The sequence below is a fragment of the Phytophthora ramorum genome, assembly GCF_020800215.1.
Source record: "Phytophthora ramorum isolate Pr-102 chromosome Unknown Phyram_PR-102_s0021, whole genome shotgun sequence".
Taxonomy (NCBI): Eukaryota; Oomycota; class Peronosporomycetes; order Peronosporales; family Peronosporaceae; genus Phytophthora; species Phytophthora ramorum.
The window spans coordinates 197,441-210,537 of NW_027150667.1; the positions used below are offsets into that span (position 1 = coordinate 197,441).

At 53.8% G+C, this 13,097-nt stretch overlaps 3 protein-coding genes across 3 annotated transcripts; 1 reads left to right on the forward strand and 2 right to left on the reverse strand.

Annotated features, from left to right (window-relative positions):
* Window positions 1-42: 42 nt before the first annotated feature.
* Window positions 43-5,520, reverse strand: KRP23_14386 (uncharacterized protein; the record flags this gene model as incomplete). Its single annotated transcript, XM_067885203.1, has 1 exon — window positions 43-5,520. One exon carries the CDS (start codon window positions 5,518-5,520, stop codon window positions 43-45), a length of 5,478 nt encoding a protein of 1,825 aa, XP_067737401.1.
* Window positions 5,521-5,928: 408 nt separating this feature from the next.
* KRP23_14387 (Dihydropyridine-sensitive L-type skeletal muscle calcium channel subunit alpha-1) lies at window positions 5,929-11,604 on the forward strand (the record flags this gene model as incomplete). Its single annotated transcript, XM_067885204.1, has 1 exon — window positions 5,929-11,604. The coding sequence occupies one exon, from the start codon at window positions 5,929-5,931 to the stop codon at window positions 11,602-11,604; it is 5,676 nt and encodes a 1,891-aa protein (XP_067737402.1).
* A 165-nt stretch (window positions 11,605-11,769) lies between these two features.
* KRP23_14388 (Pirin) lies at window positions 11,770-12,654 on the reverse strand (the record flags this gene model as incomplete). The annotated part of the gene is made up of 1 exon (XM_067885205.1): window positions 11,770-12,654. One exon carries the CDS (start codon window positions 12,652-12,654, stop codon window positions 11,770-11,772), a length of 885 nt encoding a protein of 294 aa, XP_067737403.1.
* Between the last annotated feature and the right edge of the window lie 443 nt (window positions 12,655-13,097).

Genomic DNA, 13,097 nt, shown 5'->3' on the forward strand with positions numbered 1-13,097 from the left:
GAACTCGGGTCATGAGGTCTTCCCAGCGCGATTTTTCGTCGGTTAGCTCAGTCTGGAGTCGGCTGCATTTGGTTTCCATGTTGGCTCGCGAGTTGTGGTGGGATTGCACTTCCTCTGTGATCTTTTCTGTGCACGCAAGACAAGGTGGAGGATGTGGAAGGCAGCTTGTTTCTGTTGCTTTTTGAAGCTTTCTTGGGCGTCGAATTGAGCGTCTTCGGTTTCTTCAAGTGCCGAGCGGAGTGAGAGGAGTTCGGCCTCGAGGTGCTCTTTTTGCCTCTTTAATTCGGCCATGGCACGTTCCACTTGCTCGATGAGCTTTTCTGAGTCTTCTTGGACTTGTGCAATGGCGTCCTCTTGCTCACGAAGTAGCCGGGCTTCCTGGTCGCTAAGTTGTTCCTCCAATTGATTCGAAAAAGTGTCTTGGAGCTGCTTTGTCAAAGCTTCCTTCTCGTTGTCGAATTCTTCTCGCACCGATTCGAGCTCTTGCTCACGTGCAGTAGCAGTACTTGCTGCAAATTCGTCGAGTTTCAGGGCCCATGCTTTTTCAAGCTCTGCACAATTGTTATCGTGATCTTCGCGTAGTTGTTGAAGCACTGCTTCCTTCTCGTCAAGCATGGTAGAGACCAAGCGTGCCTTTTCCTCGACAAATTGGTTCTCAAAATGAATTCGCTGCTCGTCAAGGTTCTGTGTCCACTTCGCGTTCAGCTCTTGCTCGATCACGTCAGCACTAGCGTCGTAGTGCTCTTGAGCACGCTCTCGCTCACGTGTCGTGATCTCGTCTGTAAGAGCCTGGAGTGATTGCGAGTGCTGCTCTTCCAACTGAGTTTGAAGTCCTGCAAGCTGTGCCTGGAACCGCATCTCGTGGCGCTCCTCTGCTGCTCGGATCGCAGCAATGGCCTCTTGCTGAACCTTATCAAGCTCTTCACGCTGCCTCTCTTTGATCTGCAGTGCTGCTTGCTGCCACTCCTTCTCACGATCCTGGAGACCTTCGTTGTACGCCATCTTCTTGTCCACTTCCTGTCGGTCCTGGAGCTCCTCCATTGCACGCTGCCACTTCGAAGTACACTGAACCACTGCAGCGCCCTTGCGCTCATTCATTTCCTTCTGCAGCGATGCCAATTGAGCGTTTGCCTTCAGTTCCGCCGTGACAACTGCATCTTGAAGTGCCTTCTCGTGAGCCTGACGTTGATAATCCATTTCCTTTTGCCAACGCTGAGCCACACTGGTGATAGCCTCTTCCAGCTCGTGTTGGTGCTTCTGCGTCATCGCAGCCAGTTCAACTGACCGGAAGCCTGCAAACTGTTGGCTTTGCTCTTCCGACAACATTGTCAGTCGAGCAGTAAACTGTGTATCTCGCTCGCTCGTATCTGCGTCGTGAAGAGCCTGTATCACAGCTAATTCACGGGCGTGATCTACCACAAGGTTACTTGTCTCCGAGCTCAACTGCTCTTCAAAGCGATCCCGTTGAGCGTGAATCTCAGCTCGAAGTGCTGCCTCATCACTATTCCAGCATGCTTGTTTGCCTTCCCAATCTGCTTTCAAGGCCCCAAGCTCGTCTTCAAAAGTACACGCCATCTCTTCGCTCTTCTGCATCATTTCTGCCATCTCCACGGCTAGTCGCGTGTTATCCTGCTGAAGCTGTAGAACTTGTTCCTGGAGCGCTTGGATTGTAGTCTCTGCGCTCTCTTCAACCGCCTTGGAGAGGGATTCCAACTTATCCTTCATCTGCTGCATCTGAGCTGCGTACGTGGCGGCAAGATCCTCTTGCAGCTGAGACTTCTCCTGCTGGTAAAACTCATTCAGCTCCTCTCGATCTTTGTCATGTTGTTCCTTCGTCTGTCGGATCGCTTCCAGGCGCTCATCGTGAAGTGTCTGTGTCATTTCATCGCATTTTGCCATGTAGCCCTCACGCAACCGCTCTTCCAGCCTTCCCAGCTCTTCAGCTCTGCGCTTTTCTTGATTCGCTTGCAGACGCGTGAGATTTGTTTGGAGCTTTGCGTGAGCGAAGGCGCGGTGCTGCGATCGCAAGCGCCACAACGCAACTTTTCCACTTAGCACCATGGCAAACATAGCGAGCGCTTTCTCCTTCTTGGCTCGAACGTTTTCCTTCTCGAGCTTTTCTTCCAGTACCAGCATCTCGCCTTGTGTCGTTGCTAGCTTGCCCATGTACTCAGCATTCTCCGCTTCCAACCGCCTGATCTGCACAGTTTTCTCCTCCTCCATCGCCTTCAGCGAATTCTTCACCGCCGTCAGTGACTTTGACATTCTTTCACTTGAGCTCTTAGCGTACGCTTGCTCTTTCACGCTGTCCTCCTTTGCGGCCAGCAACTGGGCTCGCATCTCACTCACTTCGATCCTGGACTTGTCGATCTCATCGCGCTCGACCAGAGACTGCTCTCGCGCCTCGGCGAACTTGGTGTGCACTTCCTTGAGCTGTCGAGAGAGCAAGAGTTTTCCTTCCTCCAAGCACTCGATTGTTCCTCGGAGCTCTTGCTCTTGGTGTCGCTTGTCAGACACCAGCGCACTTATCTTCTGCCCGCTCACTTGCAAGGCTTCCTCCATGGCGTCTTTCAGCTCCTGAATCTCGTACTGAAGATCCGTGACCTGCTTCTGGCTTGTCTCCTTCATCTCTTGTTGGCCTTCCAGCTGGCTCTTCAAGTACTGCCGCTCGTTATCGAGCCGACGTAGCAAGGCCTCCATTTGAACTCGTTTGGTCTCCTCACTTGCGTTCATCACGCTCATAGAACCCACCTTTGCCGTGTCTTGCTTCCGCTCTTCTTGGAGAGCTTCCACTTGTCCTTCAGCATCCACAAGTTGACGCGTAAGTCGCACGTTCTCTTCGACCGTCTTCTCCATCGCGAGCTTTGCATTTGCTTCTCTGCTTTTCCACATCGTCAGCTCCTGGACCAGATCCGTCACATTCGCCTGCAAGGTCACGAGCTTGCCTTGCATCGCAGCCTGTTGAGTGGCAAGAAGCTCCTTTTCCTGAGAGAACGCACTCTCGATCCTCTCTGCTTGTTTCTTGAAGACCTCTTCCTGCTCAGCCAACGCTTGGCGCTTGTCGATCTTCATTTGCTCCATGGCGTTGGTGATCTGAGCGAGATGACTGCCAAGCTCCTCTTTGCACTTCATCTCGGACGCAAGCTGCGCCTTCAGGTACTCAATCTTGTTGTTCAGATGCTTCTCCATTGCCTCGACGTTCTGTTTCGCCACTGAAGCTGATGCAACCAAGTTCACGGATCCTACTGGAGACTGCCCTTGGTTTCGCTGCTGGAGCTTCAAAGCTGCGAGTTGACGTTCGAGCCGCTGGCTCTTCTCTTCCAAACCCACCACCTTGTTGTTCGCCAAGTCTTCAAGCGCTGCCTTTGCGTTCTTCGCTTGTGTGGTGGCGACTTGCGCTTGGCTCTGGAGACTGAGCATTTGCATCTGCAAGTTCTCAGTCTGCTCTTTGGCAGAATGCTCGCTCAGACGCAGCGTCTCCATGTCCAGTTGATACTTCTCATGCAGCTTCTTGAGCTCTGCTTGGTGCGTCAGCGCAACTAGTTTCTTCGCTTGCTCCTTGTCTCGGTTTGCTTGGTCTAGTTGGAGATTTAGCGAGTCGATCGTCTCGATGAGGCGCGTGATTTCGTCTGCTGAGCTGCTGTCACTAGCGGTTTGTTTTACTTTACTCTGCTTCGAGTGGAAGTTGAACTCCAACTCCAGTAGCTGCTTCCGAGCTTGGTCGTCTTTTTCACGCAGCATTGCTGTGCATTGAGTTCGGGTGTGTAAGACCTCTTGCTCCAGTTTGTTTCTCCGCGCTTCGACTCCCGCTAACTTGTGTTTGGTTTGGGATAGTTCGGTCTCCAAGCTAGCCACTCTTTCTGCTAAGTGTCTGTCTTCGCCTGTAGCTTGCGGAGGTTGTAGAGTAGCTGGCGAATGTTGGTTGCTACGTCCATCAGTTGCTACAGAACCGTGATCGCTGTGACCAGTTTTTTTCTTGAGCTTCGGATCTGGAAGAGTAGATTGCAGTGAAGGTAGCACGGGTCGTTCTCGTGAGCTACCCAGCCCACTGGTAGGACGCCCCAAGCTGTCATCCTGCTCAGGACCATTGGAAGACCGCTTCTTACTGCCATCAGAAACTTGGCGTGAGTTTTCTTGTGCATTCCGATCGATGGCAGCAGATTGCCTCGCGAGCTCCTCAAGGAACAGTTTATCGTAGGGATCACTAGAGTCGTCTTCATCACCGCGAGACCTAGTTTCTACCGCACTTTCCATGTCAGCTGCGGGCCTCTCCTGGACAGACCGAGGCCCTTGGAAGCCTACGTCGCGGAGTTTGTTGATTTCGGAATACACTCGATGGCAGTTCGCGCACACGAACACTTGCTTGTAGAACTGAGCTGGGTTCGACCGACCAATCTCCATACGGAACACGTTGTCAGCTTCTTGCCACTGCAAGGCAAACGCTGCGTTGTCCATCTGAGAAGACGACAGCTTGGACGTATCCTCCAAAACGTCAATCTCTGCATGAGCAAGAAGTAGATTGTTGTTCCCTATCTTGTATCGCTGACCGGTGTCTTCCAACACGGGTTGGTCGAGATGGCCATCGTCCAAGTTATTGCTGTCGCGTTGCTTTCTCGTCGCCTCTATCAGCTTCAATAGACCCGGCAATGATGTCAACGGGACCTGGCAAAACTCTCCTCGGCACTTCGCTGCAGAAATGTCGCTTTTTGCGGCATTAGTTGCCTGGAGGTTTGGGAGCGATGTCTTCTTTTGCAGTAGCGACGGTGCAACCGCGGGCTCCTGAAGCTCCACGTGTCCGATATGCGTCAACCAGAGCGTTTGACTGCCATCATACACAAACTCCAGAGTGGCTGCAGCAATTTGCGCGTCTCCTGTTCTCGACAGAAAGCTCACAATCGTTGACGTTGCATTTTCCACTTCCTTGAAAGCACTTGTCGAGAGCGGCCGCAGGGCTGACTGAATAGGCGTTGTTCGGTCATTCAGGTAACCTGCTTGACGCTCGATTCTGATGTCCGGTAAAGTACTCGAAACTTCAAAATCCACTTGAATATGACTCGCCTCGCCCCCACTGGGCAGAATAAATGCTTGAAGTCCTTCAACCTTTTTACTCAACGATGAAGCACCTCGTTTTCCAGAATCAAGAGCTTGTAAAACCTCCTCAAACTCCTCCAGCCCAACCAACTTTCGAGTTCCATCCAGAAAATTCACAACAGCTATCCACTCGCTCGCTCGACCTGCCAGCTGCAAAAACCTCTCCCGAATCTTGGCTACAGGTATTGCTCCATCTTTGGGCATGCGTTTTCGTGAAATTGTGCCGCTTTTCCCCGTGAACAGCCACAGATACGAGTCGATGTCGCCCCTCTCAGCGTCACGGTAGAAAACTATGGTGTCCGACATCCGAACGCCGCATTTTTTGCCTTCATTCCACAGCGCAGCATGCGCCCACTCCCACCCGTGAATTACACGCTCAGAAGGAGACGCCGACGCATGGAAACTCTTCTGCTTCCGTCGTTTGGTCATCGTCTCCACAAGTCAATCGCCTCCTCCACATTTGGATGAACGGTGGTTTCGCTTCCCAGGAGCGATGGTCAAGTGCAACAAATACCAGACTGAAAATACTGCAACGCTATCGATCGAGTCCATGGGCATAAATGGAGATCGAGCAGGCGATTGCTCAAACGTGGCCGAAGCAAACGATAATCACCTGCAAGCCCTACTGGGACTTCAACGACAATCACTCTGAAAAAGGCAACAAAGTGACCATCACTCCATTTCGCCAAAACGGCGGTTCTGCTGAGCTCGGTGTTAAATTTAGCGGCGCACCGCTCAGTCGAGAGCCTGCAACGGGTAAACGCCACGCTTCGCATGCGTCACAGCCACACGCGTGAGTGAGAGCGTTGACGGTCATTGCACTACCCTGTTGGGACCATGAGCGACGCTATCGAGACCGTAGCCACTTTGGACGACGAGAGAGAAGTCAACGTCTTCCGGGACAGTCTTCGGGATGGAAATATACGCGCTCGACTGCATGGAGCACGCGGAGAGCCGGCAAGTGGAGGCTTGAAACTGCTGGAAGACAAAGTGACGCTGGTGTGGCAGCCCACAGCTCTGCCGCTGCAGCATTTGCTGCCTCCATCGCTACTCGCCCGGTTGACAATGGACAGTGCTAGCGTGCTGCTGACGGACGTGAAGACTGTGAGAACGGGACGTCAAACAACGAATTTCGTGCGCACTATCAAGTATTTGACGACTGACGAACTTCCTGCAAGCGATGACAAGTGCTTATCGCTGTGTTTCCTAGGTCAAACATCTCCAGCTGTGCCACCGCAGTCGCCTTCACCAGCGGAATCGCCTCCACCTCCAGAAGCATCACCACCAGCCGCAGCAGGAAGCACAGAAGTCCAAGTAGAAACGTTTGATGTGGAGTTTGAAGACGAGCAGACGCGAGATATTGCGCGTGCTTTCTTCCGACAACAAGCAGGCATCGATGTGAGGAGTGGGTCCGAGGATACTGAGACTTTCAGTGATATTCAGCTGCCGAGTGGATTGCCGACGCGATGTTATCAAGTCGTAGCGCACCCATCTTTTCAACTGGCGGTGCTGATAGCGGTGGTCGGCAGCATGACTTCCGTGGGGTGGCGCTCGTTCCGGTACATTTCGAATTCTAAAGACGACGACGATGTCGAAGAAGTGGCGAGGTTTGGCATGACCGTTCTGGAGTACTTGCTGCTGGTATTTCTCACCGTGGAGCAAATATGCAAAGGAGTCGGCTTGGAAGGACTTCTGCCGCTGCTACGGAGCAAATGGGACGCTTTCGACCTTTGCGCGGTGATGATCAGCTGGTTAGCAGTACTGCCGTTTTCGTCCTTAGCAGGATTCAATCTGCTCTCGCTTCGTGTTTTCCGAGGCATGAGGATTTTCAAGCGCTGGAAGAGTTTTCAGGAAACAATGGAGACATTCCTGGTGTCTCTACCCATGGCTGGCAATGCAGTGCTCTGCTACTGCTACTATCTGTTCCTCTTTGCGATCCTGGGGATGTATCTCTTTAACGATTCACTCTCACATCGCTGCGCCATACAAGCCGATTCAGATAGTTTTATCGCTCCGATGTCTGTGGGCGAGACGAAAACGTACGTCCCCGAGACACCAGTTCACTTCTGCCGAATCGATGATAAAATGTCGGGGTGTCGATCCAATATGGAGTGTGTAGCGATGCCGCCGCCAGATCGAGGCTACACAGGCTTCCACTCGTTCCAGGCTTCGTTTCTGACCGTCTTCTTGATAACGCTTCGGTCTGGATTCGGACCGTCCCTTGATGGAGCACAACAGGCGTCATCGTACTTCTCCATCATCTACTTCATCGGCCTGATAGTGTTCGTGAGCTACATGATCCTGTCGCTGTTTGTAGGCATCGTGCGAGGCAGCTACATCACTGTATCAATTGTTCGAGCCGCTAAACTGGCTGAGCAAGAGAAGCGGATGGACAAGTACCTGAAAAAGCCGCGGCTTCAGTTCCCGAAAGGAACCGAAGCATTCCCAGACGTGATGCAGGTTCTTGACGCCAAGTGGCAAGTCTACAGAGCACGCTTCAAGGAGTGGCTATTGGGGTCACCTCTTTTTACGAGGTCGGACGGCACGTTCCTGAGCTGGTGCAGACTGCGGCAAGAGCGAATATTCTTCCTACTGGAACCAGGAAGTCAAGTGATGGATAGGATTTCGTCCATCGCCGAATCGCTGGCTTTTGAGCACATTATGAACCTCGTGGTGTTTTTCAACTCGGTCCTGTTCGCGCTCGAGTATCACGGGATGAGTGACAGCTACGCTGCTCGTCTGTACATGATCGAGAACTTCCTCATGCTCGTATACGGGACAGAGTTCGTGATCATTGCGGCCGCTGCTGGAGGACTCATCGGCTATTTGCAAAACCCGTGGAACCGGCTGGACTTCGTGCTCCTCGTCATTGCATGTGTAGAGTTCCTACTGCTGACATGCTCCGTTCTTCTCTACAGCGACAGCTACGCGCGAGGAATCTTCGTACTCCGACTGTTTCGCCTGGTTCGGCCATTCCGTGTGGTCCGGCAGAACAACAAGTTGCTGCTGGTACTCGACGCTATCCTGGCCAGCGTCCCCGCTTTCCTGAGCTCCATCGCATTCCACGTCCTTCTCAACAGCGTGTTTGCTGTTGTTGGGATGAATTTGTTCGGGGGGAACTTCCCACTGACAATGCAGTCGCACTTCAACACTTTCAGCGACAGTATGTTGACTTTGTTCAAGTTCTCGAATGGCGGGAGCGTGTGGCCGATTTTCCATGCGTCACTTCAGGCCAGCTCGTTCGGCGTCGCGTTGCTCTATTACTTGACGTACGTGGTTCTGTGCAGGTTCCTCGCACTAAACTTTATGCTGGTCGTTCTACTACGGAATTTCGCCATGAAAGGCGACGAACGAAGGAAAACGCTGAGTGAGTTGTTCCAAGATCGGATGTTCGCCATGCAGCGCATTCATCTCTTCGACATGTATACGTTCGTGGAGGAATTCAGCAATCTGTACCAGGGGGACGTCATGAACGTGAGTTTGCCTGGCAGTGCGAAGAAACGAGCGCAACGAGCTCTCTCGGCCTCCGAAGCTTTCAAGGCGCGATTGTTCAATGTCTTACCGACGTCCGATTTCCTGAAGCTGAAGGGATACTACGGCACGACACGAAATCAACAGGACCGCAAGTATATCCAACTGGAGGGTCCTGCACCTGCGCACGGGAAACACAAGAACCAGGCAACTGTAACACCAATTGACGATAGCGTAAGTTCTGCGGCGGCTGCGGCGATTGTTCCCGTGTCCGGTCTTGAAAGTCCGGCGGATACTTCAGGTCCAGACGAGTGGACTGGTTGGACGTCGACAGGAGGCACAACGGGCTATGTGCGGCAGTTCTTTGATGGACATTGGCTCATGGCAGACGTGTCCTTGTTCTTGTTCCCACCGCAGTCCTGGGTGCGGCTGAAAGCGCGCCGGCTTGAGAAGGAGACGGAGAAGTATATCTTCGCCGCGATTGTGATCCGCACCGTCATGTTGACAGTGCAATCGCCGTTGTACTCCTCGTTGATTCAGGAGCTCACGACGCTGAGCGACGTGGTGTACGCTATCGTGCTGTTCTTCGAGTTCGCCCTGAAAGTCATCTCCCGCGGATTCTTCTTCACCCCAAAGAGCTACCTCTCAAATACGTGGAACCAAATCAACATGGTGGTGCTGATGGCCTGCTCGCTGCTCCTGTTGCTGCCTCACTCGACGATGATTTCGTTATTCCGACTGGGGCGCGCTTTCGGTCCTATCCGCGTGTTCTACCGTGTGAGGACCTTCCGAGTCATCACCGAAGCTCTGAAGCAGTCCGCGAGACCGATCTTCTACTGCGTCGTGCTCTCAGTCTTCCTCTTCTACTCTTTCGCGACGCTGGGGATGCAAATCTTTGGCGGTCGATTCGCGTATTGCAGTGATCCATCCGTCGACACCCCCGAGAAATGCGTCGGGGTCTTTTGGAACAGCGCCACGGGCATCTTGACGCCTCGAGTGTGGGGGAACCTCTCAGGCCTGCACTTCGACAACATCACGGGCGCCATGTCTTCCATCCTCTTCTTGATCTCAATGAAAGGCTGGCTACCAGTCGTCAACATCGCCATGGACTTCGTCGATGACATGGATGCCAACAGCGAACACCAAGCGTCCGCCATCGCGTCGACGTATTTTGCCGGTTTCTTCGTCGCGTTCCTCTTCTTCACGAGATTCTACCTGCTCAAGGTCTTCGCGGGTATCCTCATGAACAACTTCCGATGCTACAATGGAACGCTGCTACTCACGAACCTCCAGCTCATCTGGCTGAGGAAGAAGCAGGCAATTGTGGCGATGCGTCCCAAGTATCCGCTACCTACGAGCCGATTCATGCAACTCGCCCAAGTGTACATGCAAAAGCGCTCGTTTCGTGGCTTTATCAGCACGGTGGTGATACTACACACATCTCTGCTAGCCTGGTACCGATCTCCCATTCACCGCGCGAACACGGACGGCAACGTGGACGTCTCAGCAGGTGTATGGTGGTTCCACTACATCTTCTCCTTGATCTACGCTCTCGATGCTGTGCTGCGTGTTGCTGCTGTTGGGTGGAGAGATTTCCTCATGAAAGGCTTCACCTGGAGGACGTTCAATAGCTGCACAGCCTTCATTATGCTGGTGGGTCCGCTGTTGTCGGACTCCCCCGTGCTGCTCGTCTTGGGGATGACCCGGGCATTTGATTTCAAGCATCTCTCACTGGTACTTGAGCGGTCTCGTGCTCTTCGTACGCTCTTCCGAACTTTATTGGCAAGCGTTCAGCTTACGCTGAAGGTGACGCTGTTGCTTGGTTACGTGCTCTTCGTCTTCGCAATTGTGGGCGTGCAAGTGTTTTCGCTCACTCGCTGGGCTAGTGGGTTGAATGGGAACCTGAACCTGACCACGTTCCCAATGGCCTACGCTGCGTTTGTCAAGTTTGCAGCAGGTGAAGACTGGTACGCGACGTACTTGGCATCCAGCGTCGAGCCTCCTCAGTGCGTACTCTCTGGTCGCTCGTCAACATCGGCGAGTTACGCGAGCGACTGCGGCTCTCCAGTGATCAGTGGACTCTTCTACAACTTCTTCTACGTCTTGGTCGTGTTGATTTTGCAAAACCTCTATGCTGCTACGATGGTCGACACGTACGTGCTCATGTCAGCGAGGACGAACGACAACGAGCAGCTTTTGGGGTTCCAAGCCGAGCATCTCCAGCGCTTTCAGACGATTTGGAGTGACTTCGATACGGACGCATTGGGACTAGTGCGCAGGAAGCACTTGTTGACATTGCTCACGAGACTGGAGCCGCCGCTAGGACTCGGCACCCACAAGGCTATGCTCGATAGCCTGGCCACTGAAGACACGACGCCCGAGGAGTGGACTGCTCTCTCCAACGCTGTGCATCAAAGACGACGCGAAACGTTTCACGACATTGAAGCGCGCATCGCCGAGCTAGCGTACCGCGTACGACTCGGTCTCGGCAGCTACGACGGGCTCAACGGCAGCGTAAGCGTCAGCGCGAACCCCGACTTGGTGTGTCCGCCGAACATGATCCGCTTCACAGACCTGCTGCTTGTGCTCACAATGCGAGTTCTGCCGCTGGAAAGTCTGACCGTCCAGGAAAAAGTGGACGAGCTGGCCATGCGTGGGTATTCCTTCCGACACCGCAAGGCCATCATTATCCAGTCGGCCTTCCGAATGTTTCGAGTACGCCGCCGTACGACGAGCAGGATACGAAAAGCGAAGCGTAGCATCGAGATCAAACGGCAGCAGTCTGACGTTGCAGTGAATGCTACGAGTACTGCACAACCTGAGGAGAAGACGCAACCGACTGAAGGCGAACCACCAAGTCAGAAAACAGTTACCAGCTTAGCGTTGGCAATCGCACCACCAACTCTCGCTCTTCCAGCCAGTATTTGTGTACCAAACGCCACCTCGGAACGATTGCGAGCTCCCGCGTCGGTTGCTCCGATCCTGTCCGAGCACTTGGAGCTGCAACCCGAAGCTAGCGATGCCAGGAAGTGCTCCATTTAGACGGGAAATCAACGATACAATGACACAAGATCATGTTTTCAAGCGTATTGAATTATTCTGTGAGCCTAGCTACCGCTGCATGCATATAATATAGAGGGAGGCGCCAAACTCCGCTGAAGTTACGACTCCATTTCACTTGGAATTTCTCTCTCTCGGCGGCTCCGCTTAGCGGCGGCGGTTGCCGATCTCCGAGGCCCACGAGTGCGCGTTCTCGAACCCGTTCTTGGCGTACTGGAAGTCCTCCCACGTCTGCTGGATCTCGTCTCCGGTGCTCATGACGAACGGGCCGTATTGCACCACCGGCTCCTCCAGCGGCTGGCCGGTCATGACGATCACCTCGAGCTTGTCATTCTCGTCAGCTTGCAACAAGACGCCGTCGCCCTTCATCTCCATCACGATGGCTTCGTGGGGCTGGATCGAGTGCTCCACGCACTTACCCGTGCCGGTCACCGCATACACGAAGACGTGATGGCTCTCTGGAATGGGGTACTCGAGTTTCGCCCCCGCGTTGAGCATGAAGTGCACGTAAGTGACGGGCGCCACGGTCTCAATTGGTCCACGCTTGCCGAACACTTCGCCGGCGAACACAATGGCCTCGATGCTCTTGTCGTCGTTGAAAGCGTGAGGCACCGACTCGCGACTGATCTCCTGGTACTTGGGGTCCACCATGCGGTCCTTGCTAGGCAGGTTGATCCAGAGCTGCAGCCCGTGGGCTGGCACTTCGCTCTTGGGCATCTCTGCGTGCATGATACCCCTCCCGGGGGTCATCCACTGCAAATCGCCGGGACGCAGCTCGCCCTTGTTGCCGAGGAAGTCCTCGTGACACATGTGGCCCTTGGACGTGGGCAGCACGTACGTGACCGTCTCGAAGCCGCGGTGCGGGTGGTCTGGGAATCCGCCGGGCAGCCCCACGTTGAACTCGTCCAGCATGAGGAACGGGTCCAGGTTGCGCAGGCGAGTGGTGCCGATGGAGCGGTGCACGCGGGCGCCGGCGCCTTCGCCCTGCTCGCGCGCCACGAACTTCTTGGCGATGAGTCGGGGCGTGAACATCTTGGAAATGGACTTGAGGGAGCTCGTGGTGGCGGACGTTGTTGCACTAGAAGGCAAAAGCGAGAATGAGCAGCTTGGAGCTTGGAGATCGGCAGACAGGTGCGACAACCTTGGCAGTTGAGTTTTTGATGCGCATGACCGCTGTGCAATTGAGACCTGCGCGCTGATTGGTCAAGAGGGCATGATTAGGCAAGCTTGTGACGCGTCTCTCCTTGTTTGACTTGGGTTTTGTATGGTAGAGAAGGATGGGCAGATTGCCACGTCACTCGTTTTGGTGGTACGCGCAATCATACTAGTGAGACTCGAGAGCGCTTCCACCACCGGCACGACAACTTGATTCTCTGATTGAGAAGACCGGATGCGATTGCGTTGAATGGGGAGGCCACGTGGACGACCTCGTCAACATGTTGCTGCTGGCGATTGCCAAAAACGAATTCATTCTG